Here is a 27,981-nt window from a genome sequence, read left to right as displayed (position 1 = left end):
GAAATTGAGGAATTGCTATTGAATAATGACACGATATATAACGTCCGTCGTCTGGCTTGCGTTACGACAACTCAACTTGTATTGCCATGCCGTAAACACTTTCGTCCGACCTGCCAGTGAAGAGAGACAGAAGGCCTTAAAGCTTATTAAATTTATAGACGATGAAAGCAGGGTTATCGAAACGCACTTTCATTTTATAGACAGTATTATAGTCTTTCTCACGATGATCATAGAGAATGTTGAAGCCTTGAAGTCATGGCTGGCAAAACTCCTGGAGCCAATGTGAGTGTTGAATTGAAATGACATTTAGCTTGCATGCTAGCTACGTAACGTTAGCTATGTTAGCCAGCTAGCCAGTGGGTTAGCCAGGCATCAATAGAGGGCTAGAATCTGATGGCAAATTCTTGCACGAGTTAGCAAACCACCGTTGCCGCTAGCTGGCTTTTCATAGTAAGGAGAGGCTGCAGGACTTGTTATTAAACCTAACGCTAAAGAAATAGAAATTGTGCACTTTGCTCTTTTGTTTTTGTGTAACATTACCGTTAGTTAGTTAAGCTAGCCCACGATAATGTGACTATCACAGATCTGTAGCAAGCTATCAATCTGCAACAGACAACTTAGATGTTAGCTACTACTTGAGTTTAAATAAGTGTTCGATATGTTGAACTTTATCCAGCGTTGCGTTACTGAGTTATAGATACATTTGCATAAATACATAAGAATTGTTTGCTCTTTGAGTTACCATAGTTACACACAGACTTTCGACCTCTCTTTCTGTCTCTCAATTAAATGCAAAATCATGAAATTGCACTGTAATTACAAGAGGACACGTTATCGCACATAAATAAATTGATGTTTTTACACATATACAAAGTGATTAAAGAGGAGTTGATGCACAGAGTAGATGGTGTTATGCACACTGGGGCTTTGTGTGCTTGTAATGTTGTTGTAATAGCCCTACCACTTGCTGGCTGACAGGACTTTGTAGCATGCAAAGGTTTTATACAATATAGCATGGTGGGAATTCTGTCTTTTTATTTGGTTTAAGTTTAGATTTATTTAAAAAAAATGTCTGCATGCATGGGCACCACTGGACGGCACACCTCATTGACATACAGTTTATTGCAGTTGGAAGTTTTCTTTCTTGCTTTTGAATCCCATGTTTTAGTCATTAAGTAGTTTGACAAAAACTGAATTGCTTTTTCCTATTGTATTGTTAAAGAAAGGGTAGCTGATATTGACAATGTATATTTGAACCTACAGATGTGATGCTGACCCCTCTGCATTAGCCAACTATGTCGTGGCTCTTGTAAAGAAGGACAAACCGGAGAAAGAGCTGAAAGCACTTTGTGCTGATCAGCTTGATGTCTTCCTACAAAAAGGTATGAATGCCACACAAAGCTTCTCTGCCAGTGTGAGTGATTGCAACATGCAGTTTTGATATTGACCCTAGCTCTTGCTGGTCAAGAAAGTTTTGCAGGTTTTCCTCCAGCAGAGACTTCCATAATTAAGATAAAAAGCTGAATTTATTTAATTTAAGTTTAATTATACACTTATAGATGCAATCAGCTATACATTACTGTGTCACCATCTACTCCTTCAGAATCCCCAATATGGTCACCAGAGGACCATCATTTGAAAGTACTTTCCCCCCTCTATCTCCAGCCTGTATTACATGAATCATAAACTTGTGTAGCTTGAGTTGAGTTGTGCTTTCTTTCCTTTTAATGGATACAATTATTTCACTTTATTAAATGGTTTCACTTTACTTTTAATTGCACAGTACAATCACAGAATATGATTGGGTTGGTGATGGATACACATGTCTCAGCAGAATTCGTGGTTTAAAACTACAATTCAGTTCTGTGCCCTTCCAACAACATCTTAGTTTTTGCTTCAACACAGCCGCTGATTGAAGTTAAAATTCCCTTGTACTAACCATTCCTATGCAAAAGTACTGTACAGCGCAAGACCGTAAATGAAGATGCAAAGTTTAAAGCCTGTCAGAACTCAACTATTGTCATAGTCATACCCAAAGATAAAATAAATCGTTCAAATTACCTCTTTGAATGTAGTTTCTTTTTATTTTGTGAATTGCATTTTCTCTCCTTTTTATTACATTTTTATTTTATTTTTTTCCATTTTGTTACATGTTTTATCAAGCAGCAGTATATTGTCTTTGCTCTTTCTGTGTTAATTATTTGGTGTTTATTAGACTTTGGATATATTTAGTGCAGCCAGGAGCAGAGAAATATTTAGTGTCAGGAGGAATGTCAGTACATTTCATGCCTGATGGCCAATTTAAAGGGAGTATGCAAAACGGCACATAATTAAGATAAAAGATGAAATATATTCACATGATTCATGTTGTCTTTGCAGAGACAACAGGATTTGTGGATAAACTCTTTGAATGTCTGACAACTAAGAACTACCTGGGAAATCCTGCTGCCAAGGAAGTTCCTAAAGAAGAGGTCAAACCACCTGCAGTCAAATCTGATGTTGTGGAGGTAAAGAGAAATAGTGACACATTTATTGGCTACAATACGACTCTGAAAATACAGTGACGCTCATAAGTTTATGAACCCATGCTAAAGTTGACTAAAAAGAGGAATAAAAAAATTTATCTTAATGCCTTAATTAAAAAAAATGAGGAAAAATCCAACTTTTACAAACACCAATTTTCTGTGTGAATGAATAATGTATCAAAAATAAATAAATGTTCTTCCTTAAAATACAGGGGTCATAAGTAAGTACACCCCTATGTTAAATTCCCATAGAGGCAGGCAGCTTTTTATTTTTAAAGGTTATTTCATGGATCCAGGATACTATGCATCCTGATAAAGTTCCCTTGGCCTTTGGAATTAAAATGGCCCCACATCATCACATACCCTTCACCATACCTAGAGATTGGCATGGGGTACTTTCCATAAAATCATCTCTCAATGCAAATCCAACCAGCTATTAGGCTAACTGAAATAAAGCCATGCCAATCTCTAGGTATGGTGAAGGGGATGTGATGATGTGGGGCTATTTTAATTCCAAAGGCCAAGGGAACTTTATCAGGATGTATAGTATTCTGGATACTATGCTTCCTGATAAAGAGATGATGGAGAGATGGTTTTATGGAAAGTACCCCATGCCAATCTCTAGGTTTTAATTAAGGCATTAAGATCAATTTCCAAATGATGATTTTTTTTTTATTCCTCTTTTTAGTCAACTTAAACATGGGTTCATCAACTTATGAGTGCCACTGTACATAGCTTGACTGTGAAAATCTGTATTGTCACATACGGATCAAATCATTTAGTAAATATGTCATTGTGTATTACAGGACACTGCATATAAATCTTCTGTTTTAAAAACATAAAATAGAAAACAGTTTAAGTCAAGTAACAGTTTTTTTTCCCTCAAGGCTGAAACTCCAGAGGAGGAGAGAGAAAACAGGCGGAGGAGAAGTCCTCTGAGGAACTTCAATGAGTCCAGGTATGGCTTTGGGTTCGGGGATACGTTTCTGCTCAGCTTAATGACGAAGCATATATGCAGATACTATTCTGACATGTGAGACATATAGCACCTTCATTCAAGTCCCAGTCAGGCTGACTGTGCAATAAATAGGGTATAGATTACTTACTGCTGATAAAAACCCATCATTTTGTAGAGATCTTAACATGTCGATATATACAGTATAATTGCATGGTTAGTTTCCCACGAGTCCTGTATGTGGCTTGATGAAGGCCCTGGTGTCTAGTAGCCTGTCCCTTGTCAATAACAGATCGGACAATACAAGAACTGTTATACTAACATTCAAAACAACAGTTGGTGTTTAATTTGCTTTGATGCTTGATTTACTTTCTGCGGCATTAAATCGGTTTCTCTGTCTTTATGACAGAAATAATGGCAGAAATCAGTTGTCTATAATTTATTCATTCTGATCAGTTTATTTTTCTGTGCTTTCACTGTGTACAGTTCATGAAACTCAACACTTCCTGTAGATTTTGAACACCAACAGCCTTTTAGGAAAAGAAAGGGATTATGCCCCAAGAAATGCTGTAATAGTTTTAATGTAAAATATATAAAGAAGCCTGTTAAGGTTTCATAAACAACAACAGCAAATTAACACAGTGCTTTGGAGCAGATCGGATAGAAGGGAGGATATATTTAGTAATCCAAGTATAATCCTAATCTAACATACACTTATAAAACAAGGGAAATGAAAGCCTCTTTCCAATAACAACTCAAAGCCTGTTTCTTTCTCCAGTACTGTTGAATGAAGGCCACCAGAACTGATTTAGAGTATTTTGATATGATCATTATGACCTCCATTTACCATAGCTGGTTTAAGATTCAATCCTGCTACAACCCTCTTAAATATGTCTGTTGGACTCTTAAAACAGGCATAAAGATAGTTATTGGAAAAAAATCCCTTTAACTCATCCACCACTGCTGTGGCAATTTTGCAATTACACTTTGACAAAAGAGGAATGAGACAAATCTCTTACAGTATTGTCAAACTTTATTAATGCTCCGAGCACGGTACACATAACAAAGGTCTGTTTGAAATGTGCACACCCAAGAGAAGCCATTCACCTCCTTTTATACCTTGGAGTGGTCCCAGTTCTTGGTTGGCACTCCCAGGGGTCATGCTTGAACCATGTATGACTTTACAGGAGATGAAGCTGCTTCCCTTGGTGGCTGTCTAGTATGGTCTAGTCTCAACTTACAGTTACTGCTGGCAACTTGTTACATGCTTAACACAAACACACTTTCCCAGAAACCTTTTTACATATTTGTAGCACCCTGGGGAGCAATCAGGCAAAGGTTCACTCTACATGGTACAGAATGATCAACAAAGTAGAAATAATACATGATTATTACACGTGCTGATGTAATAAGGAGTATGTGTAATAAACATTCAAACATGATTATGTGTATAATTGTATAATTTCCCTTACAAGATAGTTATTGAAATATATTCCCTCTAACTCATAAACCACACAGGAGCCGTGATGACAGGAGGCGAGATGAGCGCAAGCGGCGCGACTTTGATCGGCACGGGAAAAGCGTCAATGACTCGCACCGCGAGCGTCGCAGGGGCAGCCCCCGTGGGAGGAGCTACAGCCGAAGTCGCAGCCGGAGCAGGAGTGGCAGCCGAGGAAAGAGCAGGGACAGGGAGCACAGAGGAGGCAGAGGTGAGAAAGTTCCCCCACAGCCAATAACAACAGCACAGGGGACCAGACCCAAGAGTGTAGTAGTTGCTGAAGCTCCTGTCAGCACAGTCGAACTGTGCATTAGTGATGCAGAGTGTGAAGTGCACAGAGGCGCTTAAGATTTTGGAGAGTAGACTGAACAGAGTTGTGGATGTAGCATTTTGTATTATATTCTGTTGGATTGTTGGTCAGTGTTGCTGGGAGTTGTTATCGATAAGGAACAATGTGGACAGCTTTGCAGTCACATCAGTGGGGATTTAACAATACGGCCTGGAATTGGCCTTATCAGCTGCAAGGTTACGGTAATCTACACCTCTAAGTGTTTGACATGAAGAAAGAAGTATCTGTTTTTTAAAAGCTTAATATTGACAGTGTATACATTTCTGCTATGGACCACTACTCTACTGTAATACTTATTCGTGTTTTGTTAAAATACCTCTATTTCTGCTTGTCTTCAACAGACTTCAAATCTAAGTTTGAGTTGGAAAGGAAGGATACAGACTGCTACAACTCTTCCAACACATCCGGCTCCCAGCAGCAGCAGCAGCAGCACCCGTCGCCTCTCCTGCCCCTGCCCACACCTCCGCACCCCTTTTCTTCCTCGTCGTCCGCTGGAGTCTCAGGACCGGGAGGTGTTCCCGTAGTAACACCGGCTCACCTGCCCGATAGCACTACAGACAGCTGGTCTGGCTACTATGGTACCCAGAGGCAAGATGTTGTCGGCAAGCCTTTTAACAACAAGACTGTTTCGCTCAAACAGCGCTGCAGGGATTATGATGGTAGGAACAAAGTGAATCATCTTTTCCTCCTTGCCCTTTATTTATGCTTACTAACAATTCTTCTGGGGTTTTTTCTTTTTTGTTTGTTTTGCCACAACATTCCTTCCTCCATCTCAGAGCATATTGATGTTTAACTATTTCTGCAGAAAGTTACGTTGTCATTGTAAGGTTTGCTGTCTAATCTTTAACATTATATTCCCATTAAGGGTTATTTTATTTTGTCTCATCACTAATGACCACTGTTTAGCACTCGCTCTTTTCTCCCCAGTGAAATGTAGGAAAGCAAGCAGGCTCACCAGAGACACAAGGGTTTAAAGTTAGCCACTGTCCCTGAAGCACACTGCTATCTGTCACAGTGCTCAAACACAGCCACTAGGGACCCAGTTTCTTAATGAGACTGTGGGGTAAATACATGCACTGTATGTTTTAGCTGCTTTGATCTTGGACAAGCTTTCATCTTGTTTATTTATCCTCATTGCTCTTTATATTTGTTCTTATTATCCTTTCAGTAATATTTTTGTGAATGAATTTGACTTCCAGGGGCCCAAAACCCTTAGAAGGATTACAATAGGTTACAAATAGATACTTTTAAGTATCTGAGGAAAAAGTACCGAGAACATTTGTAGGTCTTGCTTAGAGGGTTTTACGGTGTCCTAAACATCTGAAATACCTACATTCTGTATGAAAAAGCTATATTTTAACGTCTGTTTCTCCTTCACACAGAAAAGGGATTTTGTGTCCGTGGTGACCTTTGTCCATTCGACCACGGCAACGACCCTCTCATCGTTGATGATGTCAATCTACCGAACATGATTCCGTTCCCTCCCCCACCTGTTATGCCCCCCACTGGCCTGCCCATGCCCCCGATCACTGAGCCACCCCCTCCCCTCAGGATGCCTGCGATGCCACCCTATGGCCAGCCACCACCACCGGGCGTCTTCCCCATGACTGGTAAGTAGTACCGCAACACTGGTGCATAAATGGAAACTTCTCGAAATTCCAATTGATGTGAGCAGCAACATTTCCCGTGACTAGTACAACTGTGAAAGCGACCAGTGACTTGATTTTTACAAACCGCTGCAGATGGACACTTTTCCTCCATCTCTGGTAATGTGCTCCCTTATCAATTTCTTAAAGTGGATATAAGTGACTACTCTTTTTCTTGCTTCCACCAACAATTAGGTAAACATTTTGATGATATGTTGTATGTCATAACTGCTGGGAGTGTTGCACAGATCAGAAATCTCTTCTAAGAGAGTAGTCCTTAATTTTAAGTGACACTGTATCCATTACTGTGTCTATAGCTGATTCAGAACTTCTGACAAACATTTTTTTTTAGATACACAGGCATAATTTCACTACCTTGGTTGTTTTTATGGCCCTTGTTTTAGTTGTTTATTTATTGTGTTTTAGATTTTTTTGTATTCTGGAAATCCAGCTTGTTGTATACAGTATTTATCAGTATTATTTCTAGAGACTACATTATTTGTGGAAACACACTGAACATAGACATCACACGCTGCCGTAGAGAGGGTTTTATTTACCTGGTAGAAGAAAAGGCCGTTCATTAAGTTGCTCTTCTTTCTACATACCGTCCTGTCTAATTGTGGCTTATTCCTACCATTGCCTTGAATATGCTGGTTCATGAAATGATGTTCATACTGTGATGTTTCTCTTGTGATTTTGCTGTAAATCTGATGCAAATTATATAGTTTTATCGTAACGTGGAAGCATTGCATTGAACAGTTATCACTTTCTGGAACCTTCACTGTCATATTAAAGCAACCTGTCTGGCATGAAATACGTTTTAGTAGCACAAATCAAAGACTCACTGTCATACTTGTGATATACCTGAGACATTAGCATGGGCTTGTCTCTCCCTCAGGACCCCCACTGATAGTAACCAGTGGGATTGATACCCCTAACCACCAAACGGCAATCACTTCTTCTCCTCCTATTGGACCGCCTGGTGTGGGGCTGCCGCCTACTCTTCCTCCTCCTCCTCCTCCTCCACCTCCTCCCTCCTCGTCCTCATCTGTATCTCTTCGTCCCCAATATGTCCAGTCTGAATGTAAGCAGCGATGCTTTTCCTATTCAGATTGGGAAATTATGGTCTTTGTTTAGTGCTCTATTTCCTGCTTTCCTGTTTTTGTTTAATTATAGTAGACATTAGGGGTGTAGCGGTACACAAAAGTCTTGGCTCGATTCATACCCCGGTGCAAGTTTGGTAATGCGGAGAAACAAACCAATGCATGAGGATATGTTTTTCATTTGTTTTGAGCCGATCGTAGTGCTAGTGTCAAAGACGGACTAAATCCTCTTGCTTGGAACTGATTGGGACATTTTGCTCACTAGCAACTTCAGCAAACTATTTTCATTATAAAAATAAGGAACATTTCAAACACTTCTATATTACACCGTGCGAACACTAAACAAACACTTTGCCAAAAGGCAACAGGTCACAATAGGCTATAAAACTAAAACGCATCTCTCATGCTATGGAATTGAAAATACCAAAGTAAATTGAATGATACAAAATAAAAAGTTTTTCAATTAGTTCCACCTTTGCTATATTTAAACATTCAAAGTCCCCCCAAACAAAAAATTCTGGGCAGAACTCACACCTGTGAACTTTGGTTCCACAATACGTTCACCAATCTACATACTGTGTATTCTGCGTGCACCGGACTGTGACCCCCGCACCGTGACGGTTCCGTACGAATACACAAACCATTGCAGCCCTGGTAGAAATGACACTAAAGTTAAGGTTGAACTATACAGACTAAGCAAGTGAGCATTAGGTTGCTTTTTGTGGACTACCTTGTCTTTCTTTTCTCCTTCAAAAGTTGTTTCATGCGTGACGTTGTAGTGGATGCAGTGTGTAATGCACATGTATTTCTTCAGACTGCAGTAACGGCTGTTGACCAGAGGGTAGCACTGTTTATTAACCTAAGACAAAGTAGCTATTAGCAATTCACATTAACTCTGCCACATCTTATTGTGTTAAGTGTAATTCAGCTTATGGATAATTCCAGCTAAGCAGAAAAGCTAGTGCTTAGTTCAAATGGAGTGGGTCTATTTTTAGTTATTTACAAACACCTTAATTCAACTCGGATAGCCAAAATCACATGTGTAATGAAAGGTCCCATTTTGTTAAATTTTGCCTTTTGTATTACAGTAAACTGTGGCTCAGGATAAGAATTGTCACCTTATGGTGTTTCATCTTGATTATCATCTTGGATATATGTTTTTCCATTACAATTACTGTACTTTCATTTATTGTCATTTGTATATATTTTTCTCATTATTACATATTTATTTGAATTACTATTTAGAGCTGTATTTAACAGACTGTCGGAGGTTGCTTCTGTTACTCAATTGGACACATTAAAACTTCTTTACAAGATTGGTGTGTGCTAGATAGGTCACTGAATGCCAGGCAGTACTTACTTATTAATGCCAGACTGCTTGATTTCATAGTGTAATTTCAGTTTATCTTTGTTCATTTTCTTTCATTTGAATTTTTTCACATTATGGCTGTTAATAAGATTTTTTATATTCCCTGCTCTAAGACTTGGTGTGTTTTATGTGTGTGTGTGTGTTCATTTTTACACATTAGATAACTATGATCCAGAGGGCTATAACCCAGAGTCGCCAGGCCTGACTGCAGCAGGTCGTAACCCGTACCGTCAGTTCATTCCCCGGGTGCAGACGCAGCGCTCCAACCTTATCGGCCTCACCTCCAACGAAGGACAAGGCTCCAGAGGTAGCAAATATTCGCCTTCTTAGTAGTCACACTCTTCCCTAAACTAATCCTGGGCAATGGGTACGGTTGGACTGATGGATGATGATGGACAGCTTTATGATGGATATAGCTATATGCAAAAGTGTTAATTAGTGATAATTGTTTCTCTGTGTTTTTGTCTGTGTGTGTGCGTCTTTCAGCTGCCAACATAGTGATCCAGACAGAGCCTGCCACTGCAGCCAGCACTCCTGGAAGTAACGTGTCCCGTTTCAACACAGAGCAGGACAGCAGGAAGAGAACCATGGTACCCAGTACAGCTGAGGGACCAGCAGCTAAAAAACCCTGGTTGGAGAAGTAAGGATTTTAAAGACGCGCACGTTTTAAGGGTTTGACTGATGTTGAAATTTGAAATAGAGAAATGTCCTGCCTTTTATGGAAATCATTAAGCTTGGAAAAAAAATTAGAAGAAACTAGCTAGCCAGTGGAAATTTGATCAAACAAATCCTTGCCTCCCCCGTTTCCTGTCACTGCAATGAGAGCCTTGTTTTAAGCCAAGGTGACAAGGTTGAGTGTCAACCAGATTAAACATGTTCCTCATTTTCAAGTAGAACTGTTATGTGGTTTGTAGGAACTTCAGTATGAAGGCGGAAACTCAAACCTCAGGTCATCAATCTGGGTTCGATTTCACCGCTTATCATTGTTAGTGATCTTGCCTAAAATGTTGATTGGCTTGTCTGCTTTTCCTATTATTTTTCTTTAAAGTGCCCATATTATGAAAAAAATCACTTTTTCTGGGATTTGGGGTGTTATGTTGTGTCTCTGGTGCTTCCACACTCATACAAACTTTGAAAAAAATCCACCCATGCTGTTTAGAGTGAGATACAGTTTCTGAATGTGTCCTGCCTTCAGTCTCTGGGTGAGCTGTTCAAAATCGGCACGGCTTGTGACGTCACAAGCCGAAACGAGCAGGCTAACCGCAACCATTAGCTCGTAGCGTTAGCATGCTAACGCTATGGCTAACGCTAGCATGCTACCTCGTTCTCAATAGCAAAGCACTGCTACAACACACACAAGTTCACCATAATCTACAAAAGAACTACTTACATGTGCGCCCTCATTTAGAAGTCTCCCAGCTAATCCTGCCTTGTAACTGACCAAAGTTGTAGAAACAGCCTTTCTTTTACCGTCTATGGAGCTAGCTAGCTGACATGATCTACATCTGAGCTACTGGGAATGTGCAGTGCAATCAAAGATAGTACAGAAGAAGAAGAAGAAACGAGGTCTCACTCTGTAGCTAAAACAGAGACCAGGTGAAAAGAGGATCTGCAGCAGTGAGATAGAGCACTGCAGTACAACACAAATATGGTGTTTTTTGAAAATTAAACCATGTAAACCTATTCTGGTACAACCTTAAAATACAATTATGAACCTGAAAATGAGCATAATATGGCTGCTTTAAAGCAAATACTGTGGTGAACTTCAGGTATCAACATCACAGTCTTCTTCTTGTTTTAGGCCCAGCTTTAACAACCAACATAAGAACACTTTCCCCAAGAGGTATCACTATGTGAACACTAAGTTGGAGGTGCGCAAGATCCCACGTGAGCTCAACAACATCACCAAGCTCAATGAGCACTTCAGCAAATTTGGAACCATCGTCAATATCCAGGTAAAATGCATAAATTGCTGCTTTGCACTGAGCAGACTTGCAAAGGGCTACAGTTGTCATTGTTGAAGGGATCAGTTTGACAAGTTTAGACAAGAATAGTAACAGAAGAAGTAGTAGACTGTAGTTTGCCAAGAAGTCTAGTGAAAATTATTAAAATTTTGCATTTGACAAAAGACACATGACAGACATACAGTGCAGGATTCACAGAAGTTGCAGGACAAAATGTAACAGGATGTCACATTTGCTATATGTGGCTCACATATGCCTTTAGACTCAACTCAAAAAAAAGAGAAACAAAACTTAACATGACTTTGTAATGTAATGAATATGTTGAATTTTGGACAAAAACGAATAGCTCAATGTTTAGCAGCGTTCAGAGTTCATGAAGTTCAGATCTACAGAATAGTTTGTTTCATCTAATTCACATACCTACTCTGCACACCCTAAACTCAATCCAGGTGGTGTTTGGCGGAGACCCAGAGGCAGCGTTAATCCAGTACACAAAGAATGAAGAGGCCAGGCGGGCCATATCCAGCATCGAGGCGGTCCTCAACAACCGCTTCATCCGTGTGTACTGGCACCGCGAGCCCGGCACCAACAACACAGGGCTTCAGCAGCCGGAGCAGAGCTCAGGGAGCCAGGTGGCCGGGTCAGTGCCCAGCCAGGGGCTGCAGCACAGCAACATGCATAAGGTTAGAGCTGAAACCAGTAGAAGTTCTTCTTTTCGTGATGATCTCTTAAGCCCAGTTCAGACCAAAGATTCACAATGAGTTGAAACTTGCAATTTCTTGCAACGCGCCGGTCTGCAACGTTCTGAAACTTGCCAGTTTACACCAATGTGACGAGACGGTGTATCATCTCCATAGCAACCACTCTTTGTACTTCTGTTCTAACTTCAGACTTTGGTTTTCTTTTGTAGCTGGATATCATTTGTAGCATCCTAAAATATGAATGTGGATAGGGTTAGAAACACGAAAACAGTGTTGTATTTCTTTACGATTCACGGCTTTGTTCTAACACCGCTTCCTCTCTTAAGTCACTCTAGCTCGCTTGATTATATATCGTGCTCGTGGACGCTTGTGGGTCCCAAAACTCTGCCATTTCAACCAGTTCACCGTTTGTAACATAGAACTTTTTAGAAGATTATGGATCATTTTGATTCTATAGTTTGTAACTGACTTTACAAGCCAACCTCGCTCTTGTCTGTTGAAACAGGTGGTGTCCCTTTACGTTCTAAAACCAGCCACTGGCGACTTGACAAGCTTGAGTCGAGCTGAGACGGGCCGGTTCAGACTACTGCAACTTTTCTTTGCAACGTTCTAAAAACGGTTTTGTCTCTTTGCGAATCTTTGGTCTGACCTGGGCTTTAGTTTTACCACTCCATCAGATTGACCTTTTTCTCCCTTTTCTTTGATCTGCAGGGTATCAAGCAGCACAGTCCAGCCGCCTACGTGTTGAACAAGACTGTACCCAAGCATCACCTGCAAGCATTGCCTGGGGTCACAGCTACAACCAAGCCGGGCAGCCTGAACACAAACACAGACGTTGTCACTGTACGTTGTAGTCTATATGCAGGTGTCAGATGATGCCAGACCTGGGTGAAATGGCAATTTCAAATAAATGATTTGTTTCAACAAGCTTGGAATACCACACTTAATATCAATCTGTGCAGTTGTACTTAGGCACAGTAGTGTTTGAGCTAAATGCTCATGTCAGCATGCTAACATGCTGGTATAATTTTAACTAGGTTAACTACCTTAGTTTAGCGTGTTAGCACGTTCGGTGTAATATTATCTGGACAGTCAGCGCGTCCAGTCAACAGTGTAGGTGGAATGTTCCCAACACACAAATATTAGAATTAATAAACCCTGCCCTGCGGTTTGTGCAATTGCAAATGGGAACATGTTACCGCCAGTTCACCGCTATGAAACTAGAGGCCTCAGAGACCTAAAGATTACAGTCCAATGACACTGGTCAGCTGGTCTCACACATCCTAATAGCATATAAGAATAGGAGTAATGCAGGAGAATAAATAATAATTTGTTTGCACTTAATGCATTCTTGCTCATGTCTATTGCAGCTGTACACAAGCTCATTGTGATGATCTCGCTCTCTCGCTCTCGCTCGCTCTCTCTCTCTCTCTCTGTGTGGGGCACTTAGGTGGTGCCTGCACTGACAAACACCCAGAAGGGCCCCTATACTTCCACAGCCCTAAAGTCCTCCTCAAAGAGCTTTGGAAAAACGGGAAAAGCACTAGAAGCACAGGAAGTCCTCAAGAAGAAACAGGCATGTGGCTTAATTTTATAATACATATTTTGACTGGATACGAGAATAGCAGAGCTGGAATTAACCATTTGTTTCCCTCAGGGGCCACTATTGAGAAATGAAATGTCCACTTAAAGCAAATTTTCACTTCAGTGAATGTCTTTTTTTATTGTCTTTTTCTCATTTAGGAGGCATTAAAACTCCAGCAGGACATGAGAAAGCAGAAGCAAGAGATGTTAAAGACACAGATTGAGTGTCAGAAGGTAAGACTGGCCTCAACATCCCTTCCCTTCTGTTTATCCCCCCACCCTTCTTTTCCTGTCTTTAACACCTTCTTCTCTCTCACTGCTCGTCCTTCTTCCTCCAGGCCTTGATAAACCGCCTTGAGAAGAACCGAGGGATGAAACCCGAGGAACGAGCCAACGTCATGAAGACCCTGAAGGAGCTGACGGAGAAGATCGCACAGCTGCAGAATGAAATGAACCCTGCCTCCCAGGTATCCAGCGCCAAACCCAACCACGGCCAGTCCAAGACCAAGACTGATGTAAGTTTGGGCCATTTTGGTCAGGAGCATGATGGAGTGCATCATCTCCTTTTAGGCCGCGTTCAGACTAGAGCAGGCAGTCCGGCGAAAACGCCAGTGGTCCCATTCATTTTGAATGGGGATAGTGCGTTAGGAGGGTGCCAAAAAGACAAATTCAACTTTTGGAGAAAAGCAACCCAACGTCACGCTATAGTGGCCAATCATGTAACCGGCGTAAGACTTAACAGTCCATTTTGGGGCGTTGTAAGAGTTCCATACAGTAAACAGTACTCGCTGCCACAAGAACGTTTTTTAATAACTGAGGGTAAAAAACGAAACGCAAGAACTTAGCGGTTACACAAACCCCTGGGCAGCTAAGTTCTTGCAACGAGCTCCAGCACCAAGCACAGGACACAGCACGTCTCTTTTCTTTTTCTCTCTGAGAAATTAAGCTGCTTTCAAGTGAGGATGGAAATGTCGAGATTATAACAACGCTCTGACGGAAAACAATAATTGTGAAATATAAAGTCTACAGAACAAAACAGGGTGTCACACAAATAGGCCATTTGGTGACACTCCCACACTGCCCCACATCCCTGCTGCGGATCGCTGGAGTCGCCGGATGCTCTCTGAGCGCGGCCTTACACAGAGATGGCCATGTGGAGTTCTGTCCATCCACTGTAGATCTATTTTGAAACTGACTTACTAAATACAAAAAAAGAAATGAAAAACTGAAGTGTTTTCTCATTTTACATATGTGACCACCAGGCCCAGAAGGAATTGCTGGATGCTGAGCTGGACTTTCACAAGAAGATGACCTCTGGAGAGGATACAACAGACCTAAAGAGAAAACTGGGACAGTTGCAGGTGGAGGTAATACACACATGCCCACACACACACGCACACAGTACATAACCACAGGCCAACAATCTGAAAAGATAGCTAGCAGCGCACAAAGAGATGACAGTGGCCGCATCTTGCATCAGCAGCATTTTTCTTGAGCGCTGAATTTGAGTATGTGATACCAAGAAATGCCTTAGAGGAAGTCAGAAAATAAGATATCACTCAACACTGCCTGATTATGTAAAGATACAGGTAAAAAAAACAAGCACATCCAAATAACTTTTTGACAGGGCTGGATGAAAAGCACAAGTAGTATTTCATCAATAAAATTAATAAAGCAACATTTTGATCCTGAGAGGAATAAGTAATACAAACAAAATCCTCAGTTTTCAGTTGTATTTTTGTATTCCCACAATCAAGTTTATGTTCACTCACATTTGGACCAGAAAGAATTTGTGAACTGTAGAAGCTTTACCTGAAGATAATGTGTGTTAATGCTGTAAGAACTGATGCAAATTGGCACATCAATGGTTGATTTTATAATCCTATAAAAACTCATTGACACTAATGTAATAGTTGAGTTAAAGATTCAATGGGAGTGAAAGCACTTCTGCTTTAGACTTTAATGTATTACAGTATATAAAATGTACAAGTCATTGTATGACTGTATTTGCAGTTGATGATGGGGTTCAGTACTGAGAATTGTGATATTTGAAGGGAGTTCGTACAGTGTGCAGGTGACGTGTCATAACTGCAATGGGACAAAATCGGCCTCTATAGACTTTAATGCATTATATAACTCATAAACTATTTATGTTCTGATAATGACCTTATGTATAGTTAGTCAGTGTGTAACACTGAGCATTCTGAAAGATGAATGGAGGTAGTATTGTATACAGTGGCTGAGATACAATCAATGTCTAAGAGATTGGTTTAAAACATAATAACTAAAGAAATATATCTAAACAAAAGCAAAAGTCACAGGTCGCACAATGTACGAATTAACCATTTTGGTAGCATTAAAACTGTAAGAGGAGATGCAAATCAAGAGTCTTTAAAAAATCACGCTCTCGGGCATATCTCGATTAGGCAGGTATCTATATATGATTGATAAGTGAGTTACGGCGCTAATAAGAAAAAAAGGGCACAGAATGTTAATAAGAAGTATGCAAGACAATATGTTATTGTGTATATGTCACACAACCTAAAAGTACATGAGTCTGTTTTTTTTTTTAGGCTTTTCATCATTAAATGAAATAGTTTTGGGTTTTTTTTTTTTATCCATGAAAAAAAAAATGTAAGCTGCATCCACGGCTGTTAGTCAGCTCAGACTTTGCCCACTTCTCTTTTGTCGTCTAAACTAGCAGCACACACAGACACACACTAGGTCGGCTGTGTCACAAGATCAGCCTAAAAAGAACATAGCTGTTGTTAGCAACACCCTGCCTAGCATGTTTTTTCCCTTCTACCCCTATGCGTCCTAAATTAGTTTATTAAAAATGCATATTCATCCAAACCCCAACCCTCCTTCTGCATATTAAACTGCAGCCACTCAAGTAATTCCAGAGAGACGGCCGCTAACGAAGCCAAATTAGACACAGGTCCAACACTGATGGAGTGCCGTCTCATTAAAGTTTGAGCTGCTGGTCCTTGTAAGAAAATCGCGGGATGACAATTAGAGGGAGAAGTGAGCGAGGGACAAATGGATAGGAGAGTGGTTGTGGAGTGGTTAGGAAGCCAGGAGATGTCACTTTAAAAATGGAGGAGTGACAACTAATGGTAAAGGGTGGAGAGTGACCGGGGACCAGAGTCGAGTGTAAAGAATGTTTAAGAGATGTTTAAGTCTGTAGACCCATGATAAATTAAAACACTGTAGTTTCCTTTTTGTTTTCACAATGAAAAGCACAACAGCACAGCATCAAGACGCACAATCTGTTCGTAATGATTATTTTAACACAGCCAGGTGGCACAGCCCATATATTCTTGCCTGTGTGTATTGAAAAAAAGCAGCAGCTGCTCGGTTGTTTTATAACATTAAACCTACTGAACTGTCCTCTTTTAGGCGACTCGGTTGGGTCTGATCCGGCCCCCACTGGGTCGAGGTCGGGGCCGAGGTAAGATGGCGCTGGAGCACGGTTCAGTGCACGTGGGCCGTGGCAGGGGCCGCAGCCGGGAGATGATGGCGCGAAGCGGGACCGTGAACCGCATGGTGGTCGACCACAGACCCAGAGCCCTGGCTATTTTGGGTGTCACTCAGGAGGAGAAGGACGAATTAAGGCCGCACTTTGTGGTGAGGACTGTTACATTTTTTTTCTCTTATTTAGTAACAGGTTCAGGAGTCACACTGTTAACTGTTACACAGGGAATTTAAATTGATTATTGAACAATTACACTGCAGTTAATCCTGATCTTTTTTTTTTTTATCTTAGAAATTTGGTGAGGTCGAGGATGTCCGTGACCAAGACGCCAACAGCGTCGTCATGACCTTTAAGACACGAAGCGAAGCGGAGAATGTAAGTGGCATGACTGTGAATCAGACCGGTCTGTCTTTGCCTCCTTTCTTTCTTCTTTTGCTCCCTCTAATCATCTAAAATGAAATGATAGTCAAATACAAAAGGTATAACTTGCAACTCATGTTTTATTTTCCAGGCAGCTAACCAAGGAGCTAAGTTCAAAGGTCGTGTGCTGCAGATTTCCTGGTACAAGCCCAAAACACCCTCTGTCACAACGGAGCCAGAGGAGGAAGAGGCTAAAGATGAGGACAATGCGGTATGACACATCACACACAAACGGCTAAAATATAGCCACCCAGAAACCAGGAAAGGAAGTCCATGCACAGTACAACTTGAAATTCGAAGTGGGGAAACTTTTGGAAGTTTTAGTTACATATCACAGATTTAACTTGTACATTTCTTTCCAGTGCTTCTAAATGTTTCACTGCTGCTCCCAGTGGAAAATCAGAGCAAGCCTCTCAGTACTAAGATTATCTTAGCCCTTTGAGTAAAACTGCATTACTGTCAGGTGAAATCCTCATTCTGTATTTTCATGTTTTTGGATGTTTCGGCGGTCCCTTTTCACACGGACGTTGGTTCGGCACTGTTAAGGCTCTGTGACTGCCCTCGCTGCTGGCTTAAAGGCGCGGCAACTCTGTCCTCCTCTTCCCTCTTCGTAACTCTCACACAGACGGCGAGGCAGCTTAAAGGCGCATCATTCCCGCCTTGAACAGGCTGCGTGAAAGGGGCTAATGTAAAGAAACCTCACGTCATCTCATCACTTTGGGTGTTCAAAGCTAAACAATAGATTTGTTTTGTTTTTCATCCAAACAGAAGGAAGCTAGCTCGTATTTGCCTGGTGAAGAGGAAGAAGAGGAGGAGGACGACGATGAAGATGACGAATACGAGAGCCGATCCTGGAGACGATGAAGGCATCGTGATTTGTCATGACCTGCTCTTCAGCAGAATCAGTCGCTTCTTTCTTGAAGACAAGCAAGCAGATGAAATCAATACAACCAAACTCACATTTTTCTTCTTTTCCAGTATTGTCGAACTAAGTAATTTTAGACTCTAATCAAAGTAAAAACGTTGTTACTTTACTGTACATCAAAAGAAGTTTAGAGGGCCGACAGTTTTTGTATCCCTCGACTGAACAATTATTTAAAACCTCTCACTTTTGCTGAGAAAGATAAATGTTAAGTTGTTCTTATAGATAGAATAACGTATAAGTTTCAGTGTGCATACCAGATAATTAATATCAGTAATGCACAAAAGTTGTGTCTACTGTGAATAGGTATTTTTATACATACTGTATTTAAGCCTTTTTCTCACCAGTTTTTTGAAAGATCTTGTCCTCAGTTCAGGGACAGCCATTCCCTCACCAATAGAACATTCTCTGTTGCTACCAGAGAGAGATTTATTTATTTTTCCAAGCCCAAAATGTTAAAGGATCATCCAAATATTTTTGACAGTGACTCACTGTGCTGGCATGACTATATGCTAGTTTGTGCATGTTGTATTCTAACTAAACAGAGCCACCTTTACCCAGCACCAAAAAGGTGCTCATACTGTACCACAACCATATTAGAGCCAGTGCAGGTACAAAAAAGATACCAGTGCAATAGAAAAATCTAAACTTGTTTACAAATCGCCGTGTCCATGCACGTCAGATACAGTCTTATAGTAAATCTTTCAAATTACCCCCCCTTGTGTTTTGTTGCTCACTAAATGTCCGGTGCCACTCAGTGTAAATATAAACACCCACGTGGGTGTTTATAGTTTACATTTTCTAAGAGTGTGTAACATTTTTCACTTGTTTTATTCTGTCTCCTGGTCATCCATCAGGCCTGGCAGGACAAGGATCAGATCACCCATTTAAAAAATGTGAGATCCATAGACGGGTGTTTGAATGTAATACTGAACAGTTGATTTTAAAATATATATATATATATATATATATATATATATATATATATATATATATATATATATATATATATATATATATATATATATATATATATATATATATATATTTCTTTGCCTTACACAATCAGCGGATGGCTGAATTTTTACAAGATTTGTGATTTACTTTTTGTAAATTTTGTAAATGCTTGAAAGAGAAATTACTGTTGTACTTTTTTTTAAATTTTTTTTTTTGTTTTGTTTCTTTGTCATTTTCAACAGTCAGATAGAAAAGGTCAAGCAAGAGTGCTTAGCATCTCTGCTTATTCGCAAGAATATTTAATTCGTGTTAAACCGGTCTTTTATTTTACTAAATTTGTCGTCTAAGTAGCACATTTCTTTTTTTTTTTCTTCTTTTTTAAACTTACTGAGCTGTGGAAAACACTCCGTTGAATGGCAGTGGGAGTCATGCACCTCACTATATTATTTGTGAATTAGTGCACCTTTGCCTGTTTCTCAAAACAGTGCTCTAAACCCACTGTACAAGTGCACAATGTGCACCTTTCATAACAAAAAGTTTTATTTTGCAAATGTATTTTAGAATCCTCAGGGTGGGAGGAATGAAAGTCATTAAAGTTCACATGGAAATGTGCTTAATGCAAGAAATACATATTTGACAGTTTAGCAAGTTTTCAATTTAGTTGCTTTCCCTGAAAGGAAAAGTTTACATGCATTCTCATCATAACTCAACTAAACTGATCATATCAAATAACACAACCAGTCAGATTGACGAACCTAAACAAAGGAGAGATAGTAACTTATTAGTTGCTGGTAGCAGTCTCACTACTTTACACAAGCATGCAGGTAGAGATCTATGTGGCAATACAGTAACAGAGAATTCAGATCTAACACCACATGTAAAGGGGTGCGGAACAGTTTGAAACACATTACGTGTTTTCCTCCCAACTACTATGTCAGCAGCACTCTTGTTTGGATTGCATATCTCACTGTTGACTGATAACTCAGACGTCTCCTGCCAGTGGTCCATTTAAAACATTTGAGTTCTGTGGTGTTCAAAGTTAGGTTTAGGTGTGTGCGATGGACAGCTGAAGCGTCTCTCTTTGGCACTTAGTACTTTAATATGATTTGCTCATATGATATTTTTTATATGAGGTCACTGGCAGTTGTATAGGACAAACCTGTACTGGCAGGGTTCTTGCTTGTGTGAGGATTCAGAGAAGGTCTCTCCCACTTTTTGTACTATATTCTGTATGCTACTATCACAATGGTGTAAAAAAAAATGTTTATTCGATAATAGTTTTGGATTTGTTACTGTTTATATTTGCAGGATGTGGATGTATTTTCTTCATGTATTTTGTTTGTAAAAAAATTGATTTCTAATTTACTAGCATGTTTGCTTTTGCCAATAAAGATGGAGGAATGGGGTGCTTGAAAGACGGTAAAAAAAAAAAGAGAAAAGAAAAAAAATACAATTTCAATTGGATCTGGGAAAGAGAAGAAAAGAAAAAAAAAACATTTTGAGAGAGAAAAAAGAAAAACATTGACCAAAAAAGAAGTTGGCATTGGCAAGGGAAAAAATGCAGGCAAAAGCATTCCAGAAAATATTACCTTAAACTCTTGTGTGGTCTCCTTCATTTTGCATGCTATCTGATAGAAATCATCATAGACATCAATTTGCTGACATAAACTAATAACACATTACATAACACCCCACTGAGTCTGAGACGAGGTATCTTTAAATATAAAAAGTAATGCCTCATTCATAATTTTCATATAATAGGACACCTAGGAGTGCATTATTGCACCTATACTATGGTCAATTACCACAGACAAAAAGTGAAGCTGTGCTCTGATTGCCAGTTTTAAAAGTGTTTGGTGTTTAACCTAGGTCAGGGGGATTCCTCAGCAAACAAATAGTGCCTAACAATGTTACTAGGCCAGTTGTGTATTGATTTAGAATGGCAGTTGGCGGTGACCCAGTCTTGCATTGGCAGACCTATCTCCTCAGTGCTGTGTCAGAGCTGTAGAAAAGTCCAATCATTCTGGTATAGAAGAAAAAAACATTTTGGCTTGTCACTATCGTCTTGGGTGGCGCTTAGCCCCGGAGGCAGCGATTGGCAGGTCAATGGCAGGCTTTATACCAACAGTCTACATCTGATGAGACAGACTAGTGGTAGTCTAGCGTTGCCAGACCTATCTCAATAGTGCTGTGTCCGTACTGAAGAATTAGGCAAGTGCTGGCCTAGTCCCAAGAAGATTGTGATTGGTTTAAATAAATGCCTATAAACCAGAGCATGTTTTTCTCCCATCTCGTAATGCTGTGTGGAGTAGCCAGACCCTCCTCCGCAGCGCTGTGGAGGAAGGTCTGGCAATGCGTGACTAGTGACTTTGTGGTGATTTTATCGGATTCTTGCTAGCCAATCAGAAATGGGGCCATGGTACAAACAAATAAAATGTACAACAATCAATCCAGGGCTTTAAATATTCCTGAAATTACAGACATAAAATTGATTAAATAAGGTGCTACTGTTACTGTTGTTATTATTATGTTATTGCTACTATAATATAATTATATCGGTGGTGGTGTATTCAGATCATTTACTCAAGGAAAAGTATCAATACCACCGTGCAAAAATACTCTGTCACAAGTAGAAGTCCTGCTTCAAACTCTTAAGTTAAAGTACAAAAGTATTAGCATCAAATATATACTTAAAGTATCAAAAGTAAAAGTACTCATGTAGAATGGCCCATATATTACATTATTGGATCATAATTATTGATGCATTAATGTGTTCATCATTTCAATGTTGCAGCTGGTAAAGGTGGGGCTAATTGTATTTACTTTACATAGGCTACTGCTGGGTAGCTTAACCTATAATAATAATAATAATAATAATAATAATAATACATGGTCATTTATGACTTGATTTATATTTTTTTAATCTAAATTTGATAAAAGTATCTAGTGACTAAAGCTGTCAAATGAATGTAGTGGAGTAAAAAGTACAATATTTGCCTCCAAAGTGTAGTGAAGTAAAAGTAGAAAGTAGCATAAAATGGAAATACTCAAGTAAAGTAGGCTACAAGTACCTCAACATTGTTCTAATTGTAGGCCTACTTCAGTAAATGTAGTTAGTTACATTCCAACACTGAATTCTATGTAGGGCTTGGGCACAAATATAAGACTAGGCGGTGGCCTATATGATAGGGCACATCTATCTGGGTAGTCAACGTAATTCAATACCTTCCATTGTGTCCATCTTATTAAGGAGAAGAAGCCAATCCTTGCTCACACGCTCACTTTGACACCCACGCGCCCAAACAAATACGTCACAGTAGACTACAGGCTGACCTCTGACTATTTTAATTACAGCAGCCAGAGACTACAACATATTAAAACATCCCTGAATAATGCACGAGCGCTTCTTACTTTAGGAAGTCAAGTAAAAACACTCAGAGTCTGTTTAGTTTAATGCAGAAGCTTCCGGCTCTCCCTGGGGGAAGGGATTTCACTCTGGGGCCTGAGCAGAGCACTGTTCCGGGTAAATCCCGCAGTGGCCTGGTGACTGGGAGGACTCTAAGGAAGCCAATTTCTGCAAGTACAATTTGATATAGCCTAGATATAAATATAAAAAATAATTATAACACTTAACAAGAATTAGAATGAATGTTTTTCTAATATTATGGCATACTACAATAATAATAATGAAACATTTTATAAAATGACAAGTCACAATTACGAGACAGCATCTAAGGTATAATGCTTTAGTAAGTCAATTAATAAGACACTAAGTATGTGTGTATATATATATATATATATATATATATATATATATATACTACCGGTCAAAAGTTTGGGGTCACTTAGAAATTTCCATTCCACTCCATTATAGACAGAATACCAGCTGATCTGAGTGGGTGGCTGATCTTTAATGCAATATCTACATTGTCCATTATGTCCATGTATATGTGTGTGTGTATATATATATATATATATATATATATATATATATATATATATATATATATATACACACACACACACACACACACACAGTAGTTATACTCAGTATATATACAAAATGACATATCTGTCTATAGATAAGAAATACAAATATGTTGTTAAAACACATTTGTGAAACCGGCCCATATTTTCAATTATGATTAAGAAACATAAACAAGGCTGCTGAATTGTAGCTAAATCCATAGTCACCATAAAGTAATGCATGCTGTGACAGTAGTTACAGGGCATCTGGTGGAGTGTACAGTATGCAGGCCAGATAGGGGCAACGTTCTTCTCAAAACATGTCACATGCAATCTTCAGAAATCTGAAAAAGCACAGAGATGACAGAGTTGTAAACAATGACCACTACATTATGAATGGTCCCAGCTTTATAACAGCTTTTAGGAGGTAAGAAAAGGGACTTTGGCCTTTATTTAGACTAATATACATTCAATGGGATCCATATACAAACAGCTTCTTAGGTTTTTTTCTATAGGACACTTACATTGTCTTTCTCTTACTTTAACATTTTTTTCTCTCGCATATTCTAAAAACAGATGAATTTTATCAATGTTATGTGGTTACATTTCACATATGCACTCCTCAGGTAGAAAATCAAAACATTCTGTCTTTAATTAAAAATCTCAACCCAGACGTTAACTTTTTTTTTTTTAAAGGCATCTCCATCTCCATCAAGTCTATATGTCTTTTGTCTCTCCTAAACTCATGCAAGTAGCCAGACATTCAGCTCTTAAAGTTTGGCTCCCCAGCCTGCAACAGGTTTGCATGGTGAGAAAAGATCTCAGCTGTTTTAATCTGTGTAATGAATAAGAACATGCCAGCGTGGTAATGGATGCCTGCCACCATGCAGCTAAATTATTCAGAGTCTGGGGAACCAGAGAGGCGGCCAACAGGATCAGATGGACCCACTGTGTCATCGGTCCGCCTCTGCCCGCCTGTCTCTTCTTTCGGCCCGTCCACCCCGGCTTCGTGAGTTTAAACCAGGCAGCCACATGAGAAGGCTGTAAAGCAGCCCCGAGGATGCACGTTCATATGGGAGGAGAGCAGGCCAAGGTCCTGGGGTCAACTGGTCAGCAACCTGCAGGCCTGAGATACAATTTGAATCATGTAGTTGCCTACCCAAACTGTTGATCAACATTGTAGGCTTGTATGCGTTTTACATTTTATTGAATCTATCTGTCTATGATATATAGATTTACATATAGGGAACACTGTCACCTGGTAACCACAGGGTTGCTGCGCTGTCCATGGTGCTGAAATAATTGGACCAATGTAGTGGAATCTATGGTTTTATTTTTGTCACACCCAATATAAATATTAGTAAATAATATTAGTAATGACATTGGAAGTCATACTAACGATATCGTCAATGAACGTTTAATTAGAATATCATTTATGAATTTGGTTCGGTTTGTTTGACGCTTGCGCACAGAGGCCAACATTTTGCAACTTGTAAATTGAGCAGAGGAGCAGGTGGGAGGGGAGGAGGAGAGAGGCTGAAAGAAGAGGAGGGGGAGGAGGGGATAAGAAAAGGGAGAAAGGGATGCCGGGAGGTGCCGCCGATGTTAACAGCTCAGTCTAGTGAAGAAGAGCAGAGGAGCTCTGTAGCTATCCGCTCCCCGGTTTTCATGTCAGGGGCCACATTGCTTGCGAGGTGCTTGCAGGGAGGAGGATGATGACCATGAACGGCAAGCAGCATTTCTCCATGCACCCGGCTCTGCACGAGCCCAAGTATCCCGGCCTGCACTCAGGCTCGGAGGGCATGCGCAGAGTCTGTCTGCCCGCCCCGCAGGTACGTTCAGGTCGGGGGAGAATGGCTGTGGAATATAGGCCTACTGGGTGAGAGGAGGGGGAAATATCACACTGGAAATGTCTGTAAAGTTGATTTGACAGGACTTTGTTGTATCCGCTATCTCTCTCTCTCCTCTGTCTGTGCACCCCTCCCAACCCCCAACCTCCTCCCTCTTATCCACATGTCTTTTCAAGCCATGCGCTTGCTTTCATATTAATTTTTATGACCTGCGCGTTTAGGAGGGTTCTCTCCTCTCCTCAGCGCTGCTTGCTTTTGGAAAATGTTTTTTAGATCCTAAGAGCTGCCTGACACAATTCCCCACTGACTCCAGTATGCGCACTCTTGCTTGCAGCTGCAGGGCAATATATTCGGAGGCTTTGATGAGAGCCTGCTGGCACGGGCAGAGGCTCTGGCGGCTGCTGACAGCATTGTCTCTCACGGCAAGAATCACCCGTTCAAACCAGACGTGACTTACCATACCATGAGCAGTGTCCCCTGCACCTCAGCCTCCTCTTCCTCCTCCACCACCGTGCCCATCTCCCACGTGCCCTCCACCATCGCCTCCCACCACCATCACCACCACCACCACCTCGGACAGACCCTGGAGGCCGGGGACCTCTTGGACCACCTCTCCTCCAGCCTGGCCGTGACCGGGATGGGTGCTCCGGAGCCTCCCGGGATGACCACGTCGGCGCACCACCACCAGCACCCTCACCACCACCTGCAGACCATGGGACAGCTGCACCAGGCGATGGCCAACATGGCTCACCCTCACTCCCTGTCAGTGCACGGCGGCATGGCGTGCATTAACGACGTGGAGTCGGATCCCAGGGAGCTGGAAGCCTTTGCTGAGCGGTTCAAGCAGAGGAGGATCAAACTTGGAGTGACCCAGGCGGACGTCGGGTCGGCACTGGCCAACCTCAAGATCCCCGGAGTGGGGTCTTTGAGCCAGAGCACCATCTGCAGGTTCGAGTCCCTCACTTTGTCCCACAACAACATGATAGCACTCAAGCCGGTTCTCCAGGCCTGGCTCGAGGAAGCAGAGGCTGCGTACCGGGAGAAAAGCAGCAAGCCGGACCTTTTCAACGGGAACGAGAGGAAAAGAAAGCGCACCTCCATCGCCGCGCCGGAGAAGCGCTCTTTGGAGGCTTACTTTGCCATCCAGCCTCGGCCCTCCTCGGAAAAAATTGCGGCCATCGCCGAAAAACTGGACCTGAAAAAGAATGTGGTTCGAGTGTGGTTTTGCAACCAGAGGCAAAAACAGAAACGAATGAAGTACTCTGCGGTGCACTGAGTTTCACACATCATGAATAAAATAGCCTACTACATTTTTGATCGAGTGATTAATAATAGCCTAAGTAGCCTAACTAACAGGGATTTATCAACAGCTGTTCACGTCTCATCTGGGATTATCTCCAAAAAGACTTCAATTTTTCATTTCGTGTCACTCTTCGTTGTTGCACTTTTTTTCGATTTTGTTATTAATGTGGGACTCATAAATGATTGTGTTCTATCTGTGAGGAGGGTGATTTTGATGTTGTTGATCAAGTACCTTGCGCACACTAAATATGAACTTTCAGAAAATCCACCCTGACAGTTTGTCACATACAGGGACTTTAATTCACTTCTTTTTTTATCCATGAAATGGAGTTTAGAAGCTATACGTTTACGGGCTGTTTAATTGTCAGCGGTGTTAAACTGATGCTGTATGAAGATTTTAAAAGAGAAAGAAATGAAGATTTCATGACAAGATAATGGATTTTTTTGTAATGTTGGTTGAATTTATCCTCCGCATCACTGGCTCACATGTGCAGAAGTAGCCTACACCATCTTGAACTGTGTTCTCACTTTTTTTTATGAATTCAGACTAATGAGTTCAATGATGAGGGGATCAAAAATTCACATTTTTAAACCACCATTTTGTTTTGCAAAGAAATCTGCTCTCTTCGTGAACTGTTTAATGGTCATTAACGCACAGATATGAATAATTATTCTACAGTAATGTAATTACACAAGGTATGACACACTGTGTCTGTTTATCTTCAATTATTTAGAGATGGAAATGACACCGTCATATATGAGGCACATCAGTGTGGCTTTGGCTGCTGCTATTTTAATATTTTGATGTGAATATGTTTTGGAGCATTACAGGTGAGCTATAGACCTATATCGATTATGTAGCCCAAATATATACAGTATCACCTAAATTAAGTATTTATTTTTTTCCTCACTCTTGATTTTACTTGGAAAAAAAAACGTGTGAAGTTTAAACTTAATAAATGGTTATTTTCTAAAAAAAAAAAAAAAAAAAAAAGAAAATCCTCTGAGGCAGCGATGTTATTTTTGTGCTTTATTGAGTTAATCTTGAGGCCTATACATGCGTAATATACAGTGTTTTACGACAAACAAATAGCAACAGAATTGATTTCCCTTCTACACATCCTGAGCTGCACCAATGGGCGATACAATCTTTGTTTGTTTTATGGGAACTCGCCTGACTCCCTAAAGCTCTGCTGGGATTAAATATGTATTGTCGTACATGATATAAGCGCCACAGAAAAAAATAAAGGCATCTATTTTCACACCGCGGAGGGCAGAATGTGCGTCCTCTACACGTTGCTAATGGCCCCTCTTCCTCCTCTGATTAGTGCGCTTTTAATTATGGACGCCCTCATGTCACCGGGTTATGTCTTGCATTGGGTTTGAAATTATTAA

General features: G+C 40.5%; 2 protein-coding genes across 4 annotated transcripts in view; both read left to right on the top strand.

Annotated features, from left to right (window-relative positions):
- The first annotated feature begins 38 nt into the window (after positions 1-38).
- Positions 39-19,400, top strand: rbm27 (RNA binding motif protein 27). Of its 3 annotated transcripts, none has more exons than XM_031280559.2 (21): positions 39-282; positions 1,264-1,382; positions 2,380-2,507; positions 3,413-3,483; positions 4,999-5,189; positions 5,669-5,986; positions 6,710-6,937; positions 7,872-8,057; positions 9,606-9,752; positions 9,932-10,085; positions 11,247-11,400; positions 11,859-12,092; positions 12,822-12,953; positions 13,561-13,686; positions 13,854-13,928; positions 14,033-14,161; positions 14,957-15,061; positions 17,094-17,321; positions 17,461-17,544; positions 17,681-17,800; positions 18,358-19,400. In XM_031280559.2, the coding sequence occupies exons 1-21, from the start codon at positions 224-226 to the stop codon at positions 18,451-18,453; spliced, it is 3,084 nt and encodes a 1,027-aa protein (XP_031136419.1). In that variant the 5' UTR covers positions 39-223; the 3' UTR covers positions 18,454-19,400. The 3 variants fall into 3 exon arrangements, with proteins under 3 accessions (XP_031136419.1, XP_031136418.1, XP_031136420.1); XM_031280558.2 differs by having other exon boundaries at positions 14,033-14,209; XM_031280560.2 differs by lacking the exon at positions 7,872-8,057 and having other exon boundaries at positions 14,033-14,209.
- A 5,619-nt stretch (positions 19,401-25,019) lies between these two features.
- Positions 25,020-27,981, top strand: part of pou4f3 (POU class 4 homeobox 3) — a 3,889-nt gene continuing 927 nt past the window's right edge. The window contains exons 1-2 of the mRNA XM_031280932.2: positions 25,020-25,266; positions 25,619-27,981. The exon at positions 25,619-27,981 is cut by the window's right edge and continues 927 nt beyond it. Of these exons, the coding sequence (XP_031136792.1) occupies positions 25,147-25,266; positions 25,619-26,560 (1,062 nt within the window). The 5' untranslated portion in view covers positions 25,020-25,146 and the 3' untranslated portion in view covers positions 26,561-27,981. The remainder of the gene's footprint in view (positions 25,267-25,618) is intronic.

This window comes from Sander lucioperca, chromosome 13 (assembly GCF_008315115.2).
Source record: "Sander lucioperca isolate FBNREF2018 chromosome 13, SLUC_FBN_1.2, whole genome shotgun sequence".
Classification (NCBI taxonomy): domain Eukaryota; kingdom Metazoa; phylum Chordata; class Actinopteri; order Perciformes; family Percidae; genus Sander; species Sander lucioperca.
This window is presented reverse-complemented; position numbering and strand designations above follow the sequence as displayed.

What these genes read in the sequence shown, in the direction of transcription:
- rbm27 (XM_031280558.2), top strand. Translation starts at nt 224, where the DNA reads ATGATCATAGAGAATGTTGAAGCCTTGAAGTCATGGCTGGCAAAACTC. An exon ending in AGCACAGCAACATGCATAAG is followed by an intron (nt 12,093 to 12,821) that starts GTTAGAGCTGAA and finishes TTTGATCTGCAG; the next exon opens with GGTATCAAGCAGCACAGTCC. An exon ending in TGGGACAGTTGCAGGTGGAG is followed by an intron (nt 15,062 to 17,093) that starts GTAATACACACA and finishes GTCCTCTTTTAG; the next exon opens with GCGACTCGGTTGGGTCTGAT.